Source organism: Centrocercus urophasianus, unplaced genomic scaffold, assembly GCF_019232065.1.
Source record: "Centrocercus urophasianus isolate 14NV4802_14NV808 unplaced genomic scaffold, USGS_Curo_1.0 seq_10, whole genome shotgun sequence".
Lineage (NCBI taxonomy): Eukaryota > Metazoa > Chordata > Aves > Galliformes > Phasianidae > Centrocercus > Centrocercus urophasianus.
In genome coordinates, this window is record NW_024884142.1 from 98,709,239 (window position 1) to 98,730,322 (window position 21,084).

Consider the following 21,084-nt stretch of genomic DNA (forward strand, 5'->3'; position numbering starts at 1 on the left):
CCAAGCTCACCAAGCTCACCAAGCTCACCAAGCTCACCAAGCTCACCCCGCCCCGCGACCTCGTCCCTCAGTGCCACAGTTCGCGCCACCACTCCAACCACAGCCGCCATACTCGCGGCCGCGATTTATGTTACGCCCTGCGCATGCGCACGACAGCACCGCCGCCGCAGTTCCGCCGCCGCGGCCGGAGATTGGTGTGTCCCGCTGCGGCCGCCGTAGTGCTGCTGGCCGGCGCGTGGTGGGCCCGCGCTTGGTGGAGCGGCGCGTCTCAGGTGGGGCGATGGGCACGGCTTAGAGCGGGATGCGCTCCCTCGCGGCCGGGGTCGAGCGGGGAGCGGGGCCGTGTTTCCCTCGGATCGGTCTGTGGGGAAGAGCTTTGTTGTATTAGCTCCCAAATGGTGTTTTAGGGTATGAAGCGTGGGGAGCGCCAGCCTGAAGTCTGGGTTGGGATGGAACCTTTGGGTCGATAACCTTTGGGTCGATAAGGGCTCGTTTAAGGCGCCGTTAGCTGACAGCCGGCTGAACGTGAGCCAGCAGTGTGCTTGGCCCAAGTGGCCAAGAAGGCCGACGGCACCTCAGCGTGTGTCAGCGGGAGGGCGGCCAGGGGGAAGCAGAAGGTGACGGTCCCTCCGCTGGGACGGAAGTGGTGGGATCACCAGAGCCGTGGAGATGTGGCACTGCGGGCAGTGGGCACTGTGGGTTTGGGCTTGTTTATCTTAGTGGTCTTTTCCAACCTTAGTGATTCCCGCATGTGCATTTGCAAAAAATAATGTAGATGTTAGAAATCTTGCTTCTGTTTTTTGTTAATATGGGGTTTCTGTTTGTGTATTTTTTTTTTTCATTCCAGACTTTAGTGACATCAAAAATGGCATCCCAGAAGGAAATACTGAGCGATGGGCGGTTCAGCCGCGTTGCCCGGGATCCCAGGTTTTGGGAGATGCCAGAAAAAGACCGTAAAGTCAAGATTGACAAACGCTTTCGAGCAATGTTTCATGACAAGAGGTTCAAGCTGAAGTGCACAGTGGATAAAAGAGGTCGACCTGTTAACTACACCTCTGTAGAGAACCTCAGGAAGTTCTATGCCTTGTCGGAATCTGACTCTGAACTTTCAGAAGATGAGAGCGAAGTACGTGCAGAAAAGAAAAAAAAGAAGAAAAAAGCTAAACCTAAGGAAGGAGATTCTGTAAAACCAATTCCTCAGGAAGAGAGTAAAATGAAAAAACAAGGGGTGGACCAAGCATGTAAAGATGACCCTCAGAACGAAGGACAGAAAGTTGCATCTAGATTCAAATTGAAAGAGGTCTCCAAGAAAACCAGAACAGAAATGGATGACTCCCAGGGAAACAAGGACCTTTTATGTGATACAGAAAATGAGGAAGGAGGTGAATCAAAAGGAAGGTTGGTTTCAGTTCAAAATAAGCAGAAGACTTCAAAGCCAAGAGGTGCTAATACAGTTAAAGCTGCAAAGAGGGACTGTTCCGTACAAGGAAAAATACAGGAATCAGGTTAGTTTTTACAATAACAGATAGAATTTAGCTGTACTTATTTTGGTATTGTTCCTATTTTATAAATGAAAAACGCTTTTTTCAATAAATCAACCAGAAGAGCAGACTTGGGTTATTACTAATGGGAGTGAGCTGCTCAAAGAATCAGTACGTGTTCTTCAGTAACATTGGAGACAGTCATGGCCTTCCCATTGATGGAGCCAAAATTGTTTGTTAGGGTAGTAAGAAAGATGAAATATCACAGAATCGTAGAATGGCCTGGGTTGAAAAGGATCACAGTGCTCATCCAGTTCCAAACCCCTGCTGTGTGCAGGTCACCAACCAGCAGACCAGGCTGCCCAGAGCCACATCCAGCCTGGCCTTGAATGCCTGCAGGGATGGGGCATCCACAGCCTCCTTGGGCAACCTGTGCCAGTGCCTCACCACCCTCTGGGGAACATAGAATAAAATGATATCATTCTGTCAGTTTTAAACCAGTAACACAAGTAGGGGACCACAAAGCAACAAATGAGAAGCAGAACACTTAATACCGATGTTTGAATTTCCCTGATGTAATTTGTTCCTGCCTTGTTCTACCTTCCAGAGATTCTTTTAATCAGCATGAAAAAAAGCTTAAGATGTTTTTCCTCTCTGTAAAAGATCATATGAGTTTACAACATAAAGTCAGATACCTAATATTTGTGTTTTAGTGACTACTTGCAGAGACAGCGGTGCTGAAAGTGACATCGGTGAAAGCCAATTAGAGGAAGAAATTTCTGCAAGGGAAAGTTCTGAGTATATGCAATCAGAAGAAGAGTTGGAAGACAGTGGGGAAACAGATGAGGATGAGGAGTCAGAAGACAGTGAGGAAACAGATGAAGGTGGTGATTCAGAAGATGGAGAAAGTGATATAGAGCCTGATCTGGCTAGAGGTATAGGGAACATTGAAACAAGCTCGGAGGATGATGATGACTTAGATGATCTATTTCCAAAGGAGCCAGAGATTGAGCATTCATGGGGTGAACTAGATAAAGATGCCCCTCGTGGAGATGAGGTAAAATTGCTTCTGCACGTGACAGGTTGCTGTGTGAATAACTCAAAGATGTACAGTCATAAGTTTGTTGTACACTTTTGACTATGTAACAACTTGTGAAGCTTTCTGTCAGAACAGTTTTTGGACATTTTTGATTACAAAATGCAAGTGATTGGTGAAGTTGGCCATGAATGTGAGACCTTAAGTATTCTCTGATGTCTCCCTCTGTCTCTAAGCAGAGGGTCATCTGTAGATAGATAAGCTCTATCTGTAATTCGGGTAAAAAAACAAATGGAACTATGCTTTTAAAGGAATTCCGGGGTTTAAATAGTTCTGCTGTTGTTGGCTACTGATTTTTCACTTTTTAAATATGAATTCTCTAATTCAAGCTTAAATAATAAGTTATTTGACAAGGAAGCAGGACTTTAAAACTGGTCATGTTTAGTTCATACAAAAATCACAGTACCACACTGCTGTTATAATACTGTGTTAGTTATTGCTGTTGTGACTAACCACGTGTTAACAATCTGAAGCACTGATATTATAAATCTAGTCTTAATTCTGTGATTAACGCAGTCTAGCATATCTGTTTTGCTTTACCACTTGGATATCAAGTCTCAAGGAAAATTCTGTTTGTATTTTTAAGTAGAGCTTGTTGCTGACTTCAGTGTTTACATAGAACAGTTGTTAGAGAATTGTATATTCTCCACAGTGGTCAGGAATTAAACTTTTTTTTTTTCCTCCCATTCAGATTACAAGTAGATTGGCAGTTTGTAATATGGACTGGGATAGACTTAAAGCTAAGGACTTGCTGGCTTTATTTAATTCTTTCATACCCAAAGGAGGAACTATATTTTCTATTAAGGTAAGACCTGATTTCTAAAAGAAGGAAATGGCTTTTTACTCTAAAGCTGGGGGAAAGCCAACAAAATAGAAGCAAAGGAAGTTAATTAGGTGTAAGAACCAAGACACAATAAATGAGAATTGACATGTGTTGCATTGGGGCCGTGCCCACCGCCCTCTGGGGCACAGCCTTTCCCTCACCCCCACCTGCCCTCCCCTGACGCAGCTCCATGCCGTTCCCTCAGCCCTGTCGCTGTACAGAAAGCAGAGCTCAGCGCTGCCCTCCGCTCCCTGGGGGAGCTGCAGCTGCCATCAGGCCTCCCCTCCGCTCCTCTGCTCTGTGCAAACCAAGGGACTTAGCTGCTCCTCATGTGTCTTCCACTCTAAATTCTTCCCAATCTTTTTAGCTTGAAATGTAAAGCATAACTGCTTTCTAGTGATGGGCTTGGATTCTGAAGCTGTTAACATATTGTGTATATGATGTTGGCTCCAAGTGCTGTTTTGCTGAGATTAATAGTGAAGTTTTCAAAACCTAGTAGAGGGAGACTCCATTTCCTTAGCTAGATTGCTTTTCAGTAGTCTATCTGGTAGATAACTCAGCCTTAAACTTGGAGATTTCTAAGTGCACTTCAACTCCTTTTGTCGTTGCCCTCTATTGTTTGTTTTTCAATTTTGAATTATTTATAAACTGGTTACCTTCTGATCAAAGTAATGTTTTTCCAGTTTTAGTGCTTGCCTGCAGCAGAAACTTCCTGAGTCAGTCTAGTAGCCCTTTCAGAAGAGGGCCACAGTAAGATGAATGAAATTATTGCTCCTATCCGTTTTCATCTGTCTCAAAATAGTCTCTTGTTTAACAGTCTGTTCACTTCCTTGTCTTTTCTTTAAGGTTAAGCAGATATTAAAACTTGTAGAATTGAACCCATATCTTTTTTTCTCTCTAAAAATCAGTGAATTGTAAAAGGCTTGGTGAGATCTTATTCTTAATTGCTATACAATTTGCTCCACAGTTAAAATTTATGTTTGTATTGTTTTATTTCTAGATTTATCCTTCAGAGTTTGGAAAAGAAAGATTGAAAGAGGAAGAACAACAAGGGCCTAAGGAACTGTTTGATCTTCCAGAGAACACCACAGAGAAAGACGAGTATTAACTTAATCTTCAAATGAATCTTAATTCCCTGATTAGCTGCTTGTTACAGAACTTCATTTACTGGAGTCTCCTGTAGACATTTTCATTTTGTAGCTTTTTCAAGGGATATATCAGACCTGACCCTAGTTCAAAAGGAATGCATATAATGAATGCATTATCATAAAACTTGCAAAAAAAATGTTACCAATAGGAGACTTGAAAACTTTCACTGCTCATTGCAATAATAAATTGAATGTGTCAAGAGTTCAATATATGATTTTTCTCTACCAATTGCCACTCGCACAAGAAAAACCCCTTTGTTACTTGCTATTAAAATTTTTATCAGCACAACCAACATGGACTGGACTTCAGATCCAGGCTTCTCCAAGCATGGAGTAACCATACCTGTATATGAAAATGCTTTTCACCAGCTTTGCCAGGAGTCAAGGGTGCAGGTTTCAGCTCAGCTAAATAGGCTCAAACACTCTGATGGGAAATATTAATCGCTGCTTTCTGTGGCCTGCATAGAGGCATGCAGAGGTGCCCTGTGCAGGGACTCTAACCTCACAATGCTGGTAGGAGGCAGAGTCTGATAGAGTTGCAACTATATAACATGTTGAGGCAATTAGAACAACATTAGTAATTTGAAAAGTTGGAAAATTTAATAATATCAATCTTAGAATGTTAGCTGTTTGGGTGGAAAATGCACTGAGTGAAACACAGCCTCCTTTAACAGAGCTGTGTGAATTCTTTGAGTAAAACTGAATAGGTACTGGTAGAATGTCATGTTGTTTAACATTTAATCTTATAAAGACAGGGAGAGCGTTTCAGTGATGCATATATTTAAGGAGTTGAATTACAATATTTTGCACATGAAAGCTTAAGTCAGCTCCCTGATTCTCTTGTTTTCTGCTTTTGCAGGCTTTATAAGGAAAAACTGAGGGAATATCAGTTTAAGCGACTGAAGTACTTCTATGCAGTTGTAGAATGTGACTCTCCTGAAACAGCCAATAAAATTTATGAGGAATGTGATGGACTGGAATTTGAAAGTAGCTGCTCTTTTATTGACCTCAGGTAAATCCAATGGTGGCTTTCTTATATATCCAAAGGGGGAAAGGGCACAAATAAAAAAATCAATTTAGAATAATATGGATTGGATGATATTTATTCTCTAACCAAAGTTGAGGTTATTATTATTTTTAAATTAAGGTGCAGGAGGTAGTGGTAGTTTCATTTGTTGTTGCTGGGTTTTTTTTTTTTTTCTTCTGTCTACTTGTCACTTAAGTATCTTTATATAGAAATGAAAATTTTGAGCGTATCTACATAGAGAAATTACAATAATTCCTGTTCAATATTCAGCCTTATTGGTAAAATTAAGCAATGTTTTAAGATACACATCAAAAAAACATCAACTTGCAACTCTCATATTTAGAAGTAGCTTTTCTTTTTCACTTTTTGTCCGTTTTTCTGGATTTATAGCACAGAGCACAAATATAGCTGCTTTTATCTGAAGCTGCAGTAGATCACCATGTTACTCCCTATGAGCTAGAGGCTCTAATATTTCATAAGTTGTGTTAGAAAATTTATAATTTTTAATTACAGTTGTGCTATGTTGCTAGTATTTCCTTTTGTTATGAAAGAGCCTGCTAGTCTAAGCAGGAGAGAAATAACTAAATCGTATTAGTGTTTGAAGAAGCTGGCTTTGTCTCCTGGGAGCTGTGCTGTGGGCACTCTTGGAAACCATGAAGGATAAGTTTCAGGCCAAAAGAGCACATAATTTTTCATTCTTATGTAATGGCACCAAGACCAGCACAATGAGAAGATTGTTTTCTTTAAAAAAAAGATAATAATAATAATTCTTACCTGTCTCCAAAGATCTAGGCTTGCAGAAAAACTCCACAAAAGAAGGATCTTCAGTAAGAGAGCCTTCCTTGGTGGCAGTCAGCCCTTAAATGAGGTCTAGAGAGGGGTAGAGCCTCGCTTCACCCTTCTGGTAATACAGATAAATTACCTTCATCTGTGCTCCTGGGGCTGACTTTTCTCCAGGTGCTCAATCAGTGATTCAGCCCTTGACCCAGCAGTTCTCATACATTCCACCCCTTCATGGCCTGAACCCCTGATTGAGCCAGCTGGAGGATGAGCCTTCCCTGATACGGAGATCCAATATACAACGATGCTCATACAATTGTCTATTGAGATGCAGGTTGACACAAAGTAAGATGACTGATGATCAGTTTGTGGTTGGAGTTCATGTTCTCTCATGGGTCAGTGCTTGATAGTGTTACTCGAGGCACGCAGTTGTTTGGTACAGGTCCATCTCATGTTCCATCAGTCCCACATAGGCCATGGCCAGGTGTCGTGCTCCATGTCACAGCGACACTGGAACACTTCGATGACATTTTGCTCCTTCTGGTGATCCTAAGAACTCTTCAAAAGACTCACAGAGTAGTACAGATATTTCAGAGGTACCCACAGGGGAAGGTCTGCCCTCCGAGGCAAGATACAGGCCATGTTCCTTTCTTGAGTCAACACTTCAGCTTGCTCTGGGGCATATCCCAGCTGTCTATTCCACACCCTTTGGCCAGATATCTGTGATTGCATTACTATATCAGGCACCAAAGGGGGGGTTCTGATCTGCCATAGGGACATGATGAGAGTTTCTTTAGCAATGAAGACCAGAGTGTTGAACACGATGTCAGTAGGCCATGTGCTGATTACTGGAGAGACTACTGAGCTTCCCACCTCCAATAATCTCCCCCAGGGTGCAAGTGAGCCAGACCACTTCGGTCCTACTTGCACCTTCCAGGGCAATTCTGTTCTGTGGGTACAGAGTTCTACATTGTCAGGGGCAGGGAGCAGTAGATTATTTTCATTAACAGTTTGGGGTCTTACATGATTGTCAGAACCCACAATTTGGATCCTAAGAGGGGAAGCCCAAGTTATCTGAAGCATCTTAAGGGCGCTGGGTCTGCCATCCCTAGGTCTTTTGTTCAGCTCCCACAGAGTTTCATGCAGTCTCTTCATCCACCCCTGCAGGGACCCACAGTCTATTTTCAGGGCAGCCTTAAGGATCCCATTATAACGTTCAGTTTGAGGCCTGCTCCCATTGGATTATACAGCAAATGAAATCACCGTTCAGTGGCGTTTTCTTCTGCCCATATGCCATCGCTAAGTTAAGGCCTTGGTGGTGTAGGCTGTTGGTACCAGGTAGACCTGCATCAGTCCATTTGCCATTTGGACGCAAGTTAATGCATACCTGGCCCCCTCAGATCACAGGAGAGGGCCTATATAATCAACTTGCCACCTTTGATGAGGGTTATGTCCTCTGGCAAAGGGGGGCAGTCATCTCTGGCAAGGGTTTTGGTCTCATCCTTGAGCAAGTGTTGCAATCATGACATGCCTGGATGATGTCTGACATTGTTCTGTGCAGCCTCGGTGCTTTGACTGCTGGCCACATCATTTTCTGTCCAGCATGTGTTAGCCAGTGGGCAGTGTTCTCAGAAGGAGAGTGTTCAGTCCACCATACTTGAGCCAGCATGTCAGCCTCATCATTTCCTGGTGACTGCAAGGGGTGATGTCCCTGAATGTGGTAGACACGTTCTGTGTTTAACCACACTGCATACATCTAACCACATCTCCTGGCCCCTGATTATTTTGTGTTGATGTTCTGTATTTGTGAAAAAGACTGTTTATACTATGAATCTTCCCAGTATATTTGAATAATAACATATTATCTACCTTGAAGATTTATTCCAGATAATGTTACATTTGATGATAAGCCAAAGGACACAGCCTCAGAAGTGAATGTATCTGGATATAAGCCAAAGTACTTCACATCTGCTGCAATGGGAACATCAAAGGTATCTTTACAATGTTTTCATAATGTTTTTCTAATTTGTTTAGTTTTATTGTCAGCTTACAAATGATAGAAGTAGTAAAAATGATAGAAGGAAAACCTTCCTGTTTTTGTTCACCACTTCAAAATAGAGACATCAAACATACTACAAGATGTAAGCACATTACAGAGTCCCAAGTTGTGACCCCATAAATAAGCTTCTTTGTTAAAAACTGAAGAAGACTGCATTTTTTACTTCATTTTATGTCTGTTTCAAGTTACACGTGGACTTACTTTGTTATCTACAACTAAATCATGTAATTTGCTGAAAATAGTTGTTTGTGTGCAGTTCAACAAGAATGTTTTTAGTGGTAGTGTCAGGCTTACACAATTGCTTCCCCTCCTTATAGTGATCCACTCTTACTCAGACTTATGTGAGAGGCAAAACGTTCATCTGGCCGTGAAATGAACTATATTGGAGAATTGATTAGATGAGAACCAAGTTGTTTCGGTGGGATGGTTTGTCAGATTAGTTTCATTTTCTAGCTGAGGCTGCAGTTGTGCAAACACTTTTCTTGTCCCTGTTGCAATCCATGTGTGATTCTAGGATCCTCTAGAGCTGGAGGAGGAAAGTTGGCGACCACTGCTTCAATTCCAGTATCTGCTGCCACAAAGGAAATTTGGCTTACGGAGATTTAGTGTTGTGTGACAGGGTGTTACGGAACCCTTAAATGCAATAGGAAACTTCTTCATTCTTTCATGTAGTTAAAACTCCTTGAAATGCTTTTTTGAAGAGGAAATCCAAATTGTAATTCAATTGATTTTAATAAATGATTATTTTAGGAAATCGTTGTGGAGAATACTAGCAACACGTTTATATTACCTATACCACTTAGGAAGCAGTTTTCTTTTAAAAGTGCTTTAGAATGTTTAATTTTAACAGATTGGCTTCTACAAGCAGCTATCCTATTTTTAAGGTAGATATCACATGGGATGAAACAGATCACGAACGAGTAATGTCACTTAGCAGAACTTTTAATAAAGAGGAACTTCTGGACATGGATTTTCAAGCTTATTTGGCTTCATCTAGTGAAGAAGAGGAAGAAGAGCAGCAAGGTACCTTCATTAATAAATGTTGAGCACAAAGTCGTTAGCTACAGCACTTAAATGTGAGTCAAATGTATAAATTCCGTATAATTAGAAAATACTTTGAATGTTTCCTTTTGCAGTGACAATATTATACTCATTATTGAAAAGCTGTGGTCAGGTTCTCCTATGAAAATAGCCTGCCTTCCTCCCAGAGCTAAATGTCTCTGGATGTGGCACGTACTTACTCCTTTGGGTGTGTGACTTTGAGATGGATGGACATCAGTGGTGAGCTTGATGGTAGCTGTGGTTCACTCTTTTCAATTAGGAAATACATGGAGTGATGATGTAATGCTGACAGATAATGAAAGAAAAATTTCAGCTAGGCCTGACGACGTGGAAGCTGTGGAGTTTCTCAGATTTACTTTTTCCCTTTTTCTCTCTCTCTTTTTTTTTTTTTTGAGTTAAATACAGATTTCAGAAACAAACTTCTGCAGTGTTTTGCGTATGTAGCAAGAAAACATATGTTGAGCTTTCTAAAACATCTCTGAAGCCACAGTTGAGATGAATTATATGGGCCTATTTCTGATTCTTGAAATAAATAATGTCACTGATATAACCTCAAAATGGCCAAATTCTTTTTGAAGACAAAGTAAACAATTCTGCTGTGGAACTGAGAAAATATATTATCTGATGTTGGAACTACATTAGGGAGACAGGGTGACTGAATTTTATTTTCTTTACCCTTGCTTTGAAAGATATTCCTGCTGATGTGTTTTCCATTTGTCATGCAAGGTCTGTTTACCTGGTATAATTAAATTTTAATTAAGCCAAGTATAATGATCATAATTTGAGTGATTTCAAGTAGCAAGATCACAGTTCATCTAAATTGTGGCTCACTTTCTTTATTGCTGATCTGATGATTCTGCTACAGAAAAGATGCTTTTTATGATCCATTTGACTGATTTTTTCTAGAGATTGTGGTGGCTATCCAGTTCATTCTGAGTGAAAAGCATCAGAACATTTTCTTGAGGCTATTTTTTTACTGTTCAGAAAGTCTGAAAAATCTGTTGGCAAAAATCATTACTGTCTTAACGTCCACCAGAAGGTGGCTCACTTGCCTTTTCTTGCAGCTGCTGTCAAATGTTCTTCATTTGCTCATGGAGTGAAAAGACTCTTAAAGTTTTTTGAGATGATGAGTATTTTGAGTATGGCAATACATGTCACTGCTTAAATTCCTCCCAGCAAAATTAGCAAGACAGTAAAAAGTACAAATTTGCATTCCCTTCATTATCCAGTATCATAGAAGCATTCAGGTTGGAGAAGAACACTAAGATCATCCAGTCCAACCAGCAGCTCACCCCCTCCATGCCCACTGACACAGAGGTTCTAGAACACCTCCAAGGACAGTGACTCCACCACCTCCCTGGGCAGCTGTGCCAGTGCTTTTTAAAAGTTTATTGCAGGTCGTATTGTAATTGTTTTGTTTTGGTGGTGATGATAGGACAGATCAACATCTTTTCTCAGTTTTTTTTTTTCTTTTTTTTTTTTCATCTAAGTACAGGAATTCTAAACTTGGTTACTTTTTCTGGGAATGATACAGGAAAATGCCTGGGATTACTTTATTTATTGCCTTAGGTGTATTTCCTAACTGTGAAATTCAACCGACCACTTTGAGGCTGTCTTTCATACCTTTACTTTATCTTTTTAGGGGAAGGTGTAGCTCGTGAAATGGAAGATGACAAACCCAGGAAGAGCCAAAAAGATGATGAAGAGCAAATTGCCAAGTATAGAGAAATTTTGCAAAGCATCCAAGAAAAAGAGAAAAAGCAGGAAGAAAAGGATATAGAAATGGAGATTAAATGGGTTCCAGGTAGGCTTTAATGTTTTCTTTTGACAGTACGTATGAGCCCTGGAACCTGCTAGATTCATTTGCAAGTTAATTTGATTTGCTGTAATAGCAGAAGTGCTCTAGAAAAGAAGAGAGGCTGTTCTCTGGTTAGACAATCAGGCAAATAGGAGCATTTGGTGACTGTTCAAAGGATTTCATTGCAGAGAAAGACTGGGAAGGTGTGACTTGTCCATTTTGGGAGCAGCAGGTATTGCATTGCTTTGGGAGGTGGTGGAAGACTGCAGGCTGATACAAGGACACAGCCTGATTGTAACCAGTGAGACCAGAGCTGTGGTAGAATGCAGCCTCTTCTCCACTGGTGTGCAATTTCCATTTGGGAATGTGAATCTCAGTTGTACTATTAATTTTGAATTAACGTGGGCAACTTTTGCTTTATACAAATGCTCCTTTTTAAAATTCTTGTTCTGTGTATGTACTAATTTGGTTAAATCAATCAAACTGAATGAATTTGTCCTATCTAGTTCTTCATAAGACTTTGATTTGAAAACATGCATTGCATTAAAATAGTTATGACCTTTAGTTGTATAATTCGAATAACTTCTGATGATATTCTCCCAGCACCCTTTAGAGAAGGCAATTAATGTGTGTTGTAGGACAAGTGCAAACTAGCAAAGCCATCAACTTGTCTTACTTCAAATAAACACAGCGTGTCAGTATTTCCATTGCTGGAGTTGCTCTGTTAATACCTTTTAATTCTTAGTACCACTGAGCATTGGAGGCAGCAGAGTTTTCTGTTATAAGATTTTGCAAAGATATTCATTGCTGCATGTCATACAGAGGCTGGAAACCACAATGGAAACATTGATGCTAGGAATATGTTGTGTTTACGTGTGTCAGGCATTATTTAATATTGGACAAGAGCATTCAGATTTTGGAAACCTGAATTTAGTCTGTGGTGCTGGTGCTTGGCTGCCTTGCCTCTCCTGGCTCTTGCATCTGTCAGTCTGCTTCAAAACTCCTGTTTATATTCAACCTTCTGGCAAAATCTAGTCTTCATTGATTTCAAGCAACATTTGTAGAGAAGGTCCAGCGCTACTGCAGGAGAGGATTTTTGAGGGTCGAATGTAGTCACTGCATGCTGAGCAGTACTTTATAGTTCTGGCAATACACACAGCTGAGGTCATGCTTTCCTAGGGGACAGAAGTACATTAGTTATTATCTTGTTTCTCCTTGATCAAATGTGCTTATTTAAATTCCAAACGAATTATGTTCCTCTTGGAGTAGTCTGGGAATTCAAAAATAGTTTCTGTGTTCATCTCTTCAGACTCCTTAAATTAGTTCTAGGGAAGTTCTGTCTGTTGAAATATTTTTATTATCAAACTTTGCCGGGTTCTGATTGACTGCAAAATCACTTTGCTGCCAATACGTTTAATAGAGAGAGAGCTACAACAGTTGAACTGAAGGGCGTTTTCAATAGATATGCAGACTTGAATTCATTTAAAAATTTGAGTTTGGGCACCAATATATTTACTCATGGTTATAGAAGGCATACTGTGCAAGTCATTCCGTTATTCTCGAATCGTAATAGCTTTAAATAAAGCATAGTGCCAGCAAAAACAAATTAGGTGCAGTTCCAACTTTCTTTGGTCTATTTCTTTTAGGTACAAAATCAGTGTTATATTTAGCCACCCATCTGCTTTCTTAATCATATCTCATTTGAGAAGCAATCGCTATGCATCCGTATCCAGCTCTCAAAGCTCCCTTTAGAAGGTGAAGAAGAGGAAGGCCACAATTGCCATTCTTAATGATATTCAGGCAGGTTTTCATACAGTTTTTTTTATTGGACCTGAAAATGTTTAGCTAGAATTAAAGAAACTTTGACATTTGCTTTCAAGAGAGCAGGGTAAGGTGCTACATGTAAGATGAACTTGCTCAGTTAGATTTCCTGAGATTTGAGAAGCATCTTTCTAGCTCTTTACAGCTTGCAACTCTCATCATTATTAAATTTTTGGAAGTTTCCAAAATAATTGTTTAGAGAAACATAAATTCTGTCCCACCCATCCTCCCTCTCCATTCCTGCAGTGTGCAAAGCCATATAGTTACGTTTGCTATAGTATTATCACTTCTGATCATTTACTTCAAGTGTGATCTAGTGTGCTAACATATATACCTTTCTACCCTCTTTTCATGACCACTATTTGTAAAGATTAAGTGAGAATAGTGATTCATTTATTCAAAAATATAAATAATGTAGATTAGGGATAAATTAACATTTTCTATGACCAGTTAATAATTCTACCTACAGTAAACAATTCCTTTCCACTTCTGCAATCAAAAGTCTTTTGGCCACTTAAATACATGCTGATTCTCAGGAAGTGACCAGTCATTTTTTCCCCAAAGTTACTGAAAAATAATCCAAAGTAATAGTGGTTCGTTTCTGGGAAGCACGTGGCTCCATTTTTATTGACTCTGGAGATCAAGATCTGTACTATTGAAAAACACTAAATTATGGATCTGTTTGCACCTGGGTTTCTTCCTGATTGAAAGTCATTGTTTATTCTGGGTATAAATATTATAGCTATAAAATAGGAACAGTTAACAGATTCTTTTTTTGAGGTGACATTTCTATGCACCTTTGAATGATGCACGTTATAGGAAGCTCCATTCTGTTTCCAGAGCAGGATCCAGTTATGTTTGGTAATTTGGCCTTATAGTCCAGTTCATAACATATGTTCAGGAACTTAGTTGTACACTGAATGGTGACACAAAATATTTAGGAGCTACTAGGGTTATAATCCTATGGAAAAGATAAAACATGGTCTTATTTATAAAAATGATCTTATTTATAAAGACTTTGCTCCAACCAATACTTACTTTGTTTTCATGGACTTTTTAAAGAAAAATTAAGGAAAAAAGAAAACATTTGGATTCATCTCATTTTTTTAACTTGCTATTTTTTGTTCTAGGCCTGAAAGAAACTGCTGAAGAAATGGTCAAAAATAGGTTGGAAGGAAAGGATAACCTAACTCCATGGCAAAAATACCTGGAGAAGAAGAAAGAAAAAAGAAATCTTAAAAAAAAGAGGAAGGTAATGTCTGCTGTGGTCAGATGCTGGGGGAGCTGCTGTTTGTTTGTTCTTCTTAAGTTGCAGCTCTCGTTTTGTATAAAAAAAAAGGAAAAAAAGAAGTTACATAATGTGCAGTACTGTTTTAAGGTTTGAATGTGGAGTGGTCACTCATTTGGAAAGGTTAGAGTGCCTCATGAAGTCTGCAGAGCTGTGGGATGTTCAGCATAACACTGATACAATTTCATTTATCTGTCTGATTTCTAACATGTCACTTTTCAATGCATTAATGTCTTTTTTCAACACATTGATGTCTTTTTGTCACAGTATGTTTGTGGGGGAAAGTAGTTAGAATACACAGTGGTTGTAATTTTAGACATTTTCAGCCTATAATAAAACAGTTGCTTGTTTCCCACACCTGAAACAGCAAAGAATGGATAGCCTTGAAGAACTATTCAACTTTGAAATTGCAAAAGCAAATTTGGTAAATATGTTTGTGTAGGAACAGCCTTTTAGCAAGTGAAATTTGCTGTTGCTTTCTATTCACACATGGGAGGTAATTGTGTGGTAACTGCAGTGGCAGAGATGTGCAGGAATAGGCAGATAAATGAAATGTTTGTTCTATTACTAGATGTAGCAAGGTTGAAATTGTTGTCTTTGTAGCAAGTGAGAGCAATCAGGTAGTGATTATGCAGCTAGAACTACATCCTGTGCAAGTATTTGGTGGTGTGGTTGGCCTACTACAGTGCAGTCCGTGGCTGCAGCTGATGGAGTTCCTTAGTCTGTGTAAACTGTTCTTCTTCAGGTAAAAGGAGAGCTTTCATTCTGTGGTGCAGGCTTTAAATTGTGAATTTGTCTACTAGCAATTTTCAGTCAGTTCTAGTTAGGTGATGATTCAGCACACAGTATTTTGGTTTTTCTAGTTTCTGGCAGAAGGAACGTTTAATTGCAGCGAATTTTTAGAAGTGGATATGATGGTTGAAATAATGCTTGTGTTTTGTTACAGGCTACTGCTGAGAGAGAAATGAGTGAAGATGAGATTCCCTCTGATGTTGATCTCAGTGATCCATATTTTGCTGAGGAACTTGGAAAAACAGGTGAGTTAAGACAAGTAACTTCTGGAATAAACATGCCTTTTTCTTTACATAATGAACCAAAGAAAGGCAGAGGTGGCATGTTCAGAGTGAACTTTTCCAATTCAGATTTTTGGGATATCTTTTTTTTTTTTTTTTTTGTGGTGTTTTAGTTAGCTGTCAGTTTGATGACAAATTTATTCTGAGTATGATTTTGGGGGTTAGAATTTGAAGGTCGGGATAATCAAGATGTGCAGATTCCTGGCTTTTCATGCTTTTGGAAGCCAGAACCTAGGAGTGATTCCTACAACGCCATATTAAGAATGTTAGCAACAGATTTTCATATGCCACAAGTCAAGAGTAAGCATCCTTTAATCTGACACCAACCACCACAGTCTTGTGTCTTCAGAGTTAGAAGTTTATGTTAGGAGAAAGTAAATAACTCAAAAACAAAAGGAAAGAAAGATGCCACTTCCTCCAGCACCTTCTTGTTTTTCATTAGCAAGAATATGTAGGTACTCTCATACTAATATTTGCTGTGTCAGTGTTGAATCCAAAGTCTCTGAGGCAGCACATTTCTGCCTTATGTAAGAAGTTCTGTGTCATTGAGGGACTTACTGACTGTAACATGTAAATGTAAGTTCACTTTTGACAAGCCGAGGCATTTTAAGGGGATCAGGACTGTAAGGAGGTGTTGGACACCAGCTCTCAGTTCTGGTATTCTGTTAAGTGCTATGAAAGCAGAACTTAAAGTTCTGTGAAGTCTACTTGAGCGTGTGTTTGTCAGGTTTGTCTTTGTTCCTGAAACCTGTTTGCAAAGCAAGCAATGATTCTCATAGGGAGCAATGCTTCAGCTCAGGAGGAGGTGAGGGAGGCTGAGGGAGTTGGGCTTGTTCAGCCTGGAGAAGAGAAGGCTGCGGGGTGACCTCATTGCAGCCTATCTATACCTGAAGGGAACCTACACCCAGGAGGGGAGTAAACTCTTCAAAAGGGCTGACAACAGCAGGACTAGGGGAAATGGACCCAAGTTGAAGGAGGGAAGATTGAGGTTGGATGTTAGGGGGAAGTTCTATACAAGGAGAGTGGTTAGGCCCTGGAACGGGCTGCCCAGGGAGGTTGTGGATGCCCCATCCTTGGATGTGTTTAAGGCCAGGTTGGACGGGGTCCTGGGCAACCTGATCTGAATGTGTGTGTTTGGTGGCCCTGCTAGGCAGGGGGGTTGGAACTACATGATCCTTGAGGTCCCTTCCAACCCGGGTGATTCTGTGATTCTGTGTGATTCTGTGAGGTGCAAAGTGAAACAGCTTCTTTGTGCCTGCTATGCCCAAAGAGTATCCATACAGGATATAGGCATATGCAAATTAGCACATCCAAAATTCATGACAGTGCTTGCTAATATAATAGTACACGCATAATGGCTGTGCACACAGTACCATGGACAAAGATGTAAAGTGCTGCATATGAGCCTAGATGTTGTGTTTCATTTATTTTGGTTAGATATTGTCAGGGGGGTACAAGTACTTGTCACTTTTGTTTTATGTTAATACATATTGTTTTTAAAAGCATTACAGATCTCTAATTTGACTTGTCCACTTTCAATCCTAGCTTGTTCTTTTCTGTGGAATCTCAATAAAGGCTCACCTAAGGCAATTTTTCTTTCTTTTAGCTTAAACTGCTGTGAGGTGTGTAGCTGCACAGTGTCATTGCTTATTAACAGGATATCTTCCAGTTCAGGATATTCTATGTGATGTGTTTGCAAAAGGAGGGAGGGATGGACTTCCAGAATGCATTTGAGGACAGGGGTTACGTCAGGAGTATGTTAAAAAGATGAATGATGCCTTTGTGAATTCTGAAACCAAACTACGATGCAAAGCTTTTAGTGCTGAGAGTAATTACAACCTTTAGCTGGGTAAGGTCATAGAAAGAAATGAATTAATTTGTCTCTATGGGAAACACCTTACTTCAAAACTGGCTCCTGATTCATCTCCATCTGCAAGAACACATGTTTTTCAAGACTTGAGGATAAACTCTTTCATGCTTATACTTGTAATGAAAGATGAGGGAAGATAATTGGAGGGGACTTCTTTGAGGTACAGGTAGAAAGGCTGATTCTAGGATAACTGCTATCACTTGGCATCCCCTTGTTTACATTTCTATCATGTTGGCAGTTCTGCAAAGATAGGAATGATTTCAAAGCTACCAAAGTGTTATGTTTATTTTTTCCTGCCACATAACAATATAGTATCTGAATCTGATTTTCTTGCACACTTTCTAGAACTAATAAATCAACAATTCAGTTCTTGGGCTTTATCATAGTACTTTATCACAAGAACATTCAGTCTGAACAGTCAATCCTATTTTCATCCTCGTGGTTCTGTGAAGAGTCTTTTTTGCATTGTATTCCTAGCACCTGCATGGCTAATAGCACAGCATAGCTTTAAGCTTACACATAAATTTCAAAACCAACTTGCGTGGGGCTTTTTTACTTAACTAATATATTTTCATCTTGCTCAGCAGGCAGATTTGGCCTTCTGTTTTAATTGTTCTTGTTTGATCATTTCTTCTCAGTATTGCTGTCTTCTTGAATGCTGGAAATACCCGGTAGACTTTTATACTCAGTTTTCCAAATCTTACACTGAAGTAAGAGAATGAGACTGAAATTTGAGATTCTATTGATAGATCATTTATGCTCTCATGCATAAACTTGAATAAGTGTGTGAATGCCCTATTTTTGCCCATAGGTTTAAAGAAGAAGGCAGAGTTGGTTGAAAGTAACTCAGAAGATGAAGCTGAAGTTGAAAAACAGAAGGTAAAGTGGTTTAAAGTGCACAGATTTACACATGTTGCAGTGCCTGAATTCTGCAACTATATAATGTATGTGTTTGTGAATGGAACTACCCAGTCTTCTAACACCATATGACTTTAATGGCAAGAGTATAAAACCACCAAGAAGAATGGTACTTGGTCACTGACTTGACATATTAAGATTACACCAGGGTCTCTTTCTGGAAGATTGTAGTTGAACACAGCTCAACAGGGTCAAATTATACTGAAGTGTAAGGGCATGGAAACCAGGCTGGCTGGTTAGTCTCTCTAGCTTTAAAGCATGTTTGTCCTGTAGACTTTCAACATTCTTTCATTCTTTCCCAGAATGAAAAAATAAATCCATTTACTAAGTTTGCCTATGTTAGTTATCATTTTGTGATTTGAAAACAAATATAAAATAGTATCAATGCACTATTTCTATGTTGTAGTGTACAATTCTCAAATCAATTTATCAGTATGTTAAAAAATATAAATGTGTATCTGCAGTTATTCAATAAAAGATAAAAATTAACTGTTATATTTAATATTGCACCTCAAAAACATTAATGTCATTATATTTGCAATAATACTGCACTGACAACACTATTTCAACTCGTTTATGTACAGCTATACAGACTTGATCAACATGGTTGTTATATTTTTCATAGAAAACTTTTATTGTGTACTCCAACTCTTATTTTGCGACAGGCTGAAATGGCTCTACTTATGATGGATGATGAGGACGATGGCAGAAAGCATTTTAATTATAAACAGATTGTGGAACAGCAGAACTTGAGCAAGAAGAAAAAGAAACTCTTAATGAAAAAGAAGGAATTACTAGAAGATGACTTCCAGGTAATGATGTGCTTTTGATTTTGAGATTTGAGTAGACAAGCTTAGATACTAAACTGTTAGTATCAACTAATTGGGGAAAAAAAACTTCACAGTTCCATATCCTTTCTTGCTCTCAGTTGAAGTAGAAGCACTTGTGTCTTCCCCTTTTAGGGAGTTACAGGCTCTTTTCACATAGATTTGTGTAAGATAAAGCAGTATGCAAGGCCTCGTAAGATACGACAGATACAGCCTCATAAAACTCATTGCTACCTTTGTTCTGATGATTAGCCACTGCATCTTTCATTCTGGCCAGTTCTTAACAAGAAACCTGTCCTTTGTTTGCTGATAGAGACACGTGCAGCACTTGGACGTGCATTCACTCATCTGTTCTACTCATATTGTCTTTTGATTCTCTACTCCGCGCTGGATGAATACTTAGATTTGAGCAGCTGCAGGGATGGTGAACAATCTCATGAGCTGTTACTCCTTATGCAGCTTGTGTTTTATTGTATTTAAAAGCTTTGCTATCATGGGTAAAGGTTACCCAAAATAAATATTATTTTTCTGCCTCCAGGTAAATGTTGCTGATACGAGGTTCCAAGCCATGTTTACATCCCCCTTATTTAATGTGGATCCTTCTGATCCAAATTTCAAGAAGACAAAAGCAGTAGAAAGGATCTTGGAAGAGAAAGCTCGCCGGAGAGAGCAAAAGCAGCAAGATCTTCACGAGACAAGCAAGGAATGGGAGAACAAGGTGGCAAAGAAAGAGACTAAGAAATCCATAGATCCTGCCTTGTCAATGTTAGTAAAATCTGTCAAAAACAAAACTGAGCAGTTTCAGGCAAGGAAAAGACAGAAAATCAAATAACTGATCTTTGTTTCTGACTCTGACTTTTCTTTCCTAACATCTGTTGAAGTTGCTATATCTGCTTTAATTCCTATCCCCCTAAAATTCTCAGAAAGGTCATTGAATTCTAGTTTTGAAGTGAGGAGAATAACAAAAGCCCTTTCCTTCTGGCCCCAAATTGTTTTCTACTGTTGGAAAAACACATCACCAAACAACACGTTTGCATAGCATGCAGTGTCTTAAAGGTAACAGAAGTAGTGAGGATATCTACAGAAATTAGCCACAATTACAGTTGTATTTTAAAGTAAGAAAAACACTTCTGCAGAGAGTTGAGAGCTGAGACTAATTGGTCTTAGTGTCTGAAAAAGTCTATAGATACAGTCACTGATTAAAAAAAGGTTTTAATATAAGTACAAATTGAAGAAGTTCTATATACATCCCTTTTGTGTATTTTAAAGATCTCTTTTGTATATTTTATATGATTATATACATGCTACCTGACTAACTTCTCTTCAGAATTTCCTGGATCTAGTTAAAATTAATTAATGGGGGAAAAAAACACCATATGGAAGAATGTCATTTATATATATAAGAAATAAATGATTGAAAATTTGCCCTAAGGAATTTTGGTAGTTACTTAACTGTGTGGGTTTTTTTTCTTTTGTGCTTAAGCAGGAGAGCAGATTTATACAATAGAATACCAAAGAATACTTGCAGACCTAGAGTATTAAGTGTTGTTGCTCTTCCCACCCAGCTGAACATCCTCAGGCTGATGTTTCAAGTGAGTTTATTATATATAAAGAAAGAACACATTTCTAAAAATGCAAGGGTTTTATATAGTGACACAAAATAGTTTGATTCAGCTATTGGAGCAAGAGAGCAAACAAAATACTAATTATTCAGCAAATTCTGTATTAAATTTTAATGCTTTGTATTTGTTAGCATTTCGCATTTCCTCATCCATGCTGTAGGACATGGAGAGAGATTCTCTAAACCTGAGTTTGGAGTCTTTCCATGCATTCTTCAGTGCTTTAACTTAAACCCCGATTTTTTCCACTTAGGAAGGACTTAAATTTCAGAGATGATCAAATTTTAGAATGCAGATGTTGGATGATTTCATTTTTGGAAATACCTGTGTCACTAACCATAAATCTGGGAAAGTGGGCTCCGGGGTAAATGAGCAAAGGAGCTCCTGTTTAACA

The 21,084-nt window shown here is 39.2% G+C and overlaps 1 protein-coding gene and 1 long non-coding RNA gene across 2 annotated transcripts in view; one reads left to right on the forward strand and one right to left on the reverse strand.

The window, feature by feature from the left end:
* The window catches only part of LOC122156373, a 47,525-nt gene extending 47,401 nt beyond the window's left edge, over positions 1-124 (reverse strand). The window contains exon 1 of the long non-coding RNA XR_006167463.1: positions 38-124. This is a non-coding gene — a long non-coding RNA (uncharacterized LOC122156373). The remainder of the gene's footprint in view (positions 1-37) is intronic.
* Positions 125-206: 82 nt separating this feature from the next.
* On the forward strand, positions 207-20,506 carry ESF1 (ESF1 nucleolar pre-rRNA processing protein homolog). The gene is made up of 14 exons (XM_042822059.1): positions 207-272; positions 848-1,505; positions 2,195-2,538; positions 3,269-3,382; positions 4,401-4,501; positions 5,408-5,560; positions 8,232-8,346; positions 9,299-9,437; positions 11,119-11,280; positions 14,226-14,347; positions 15,330-15,420; positions 18,138-18,205; positions 18,910-19,056; positions 19,610-20,506. The coding sequence occupies exons 2-14, from the start codon at positions 866-868 to the stop codon at positions 19,901-19,903; spliced, it is 2,490 nt and encodes an 829-aa protein (XP_042677993.1). The 5' UTR covers positions 207-272; positions 848-865; the 3' UTR covers positions 19,904-20,506.
* Positions 20,507-21,084: the final 578 nt, after the last annotated feature.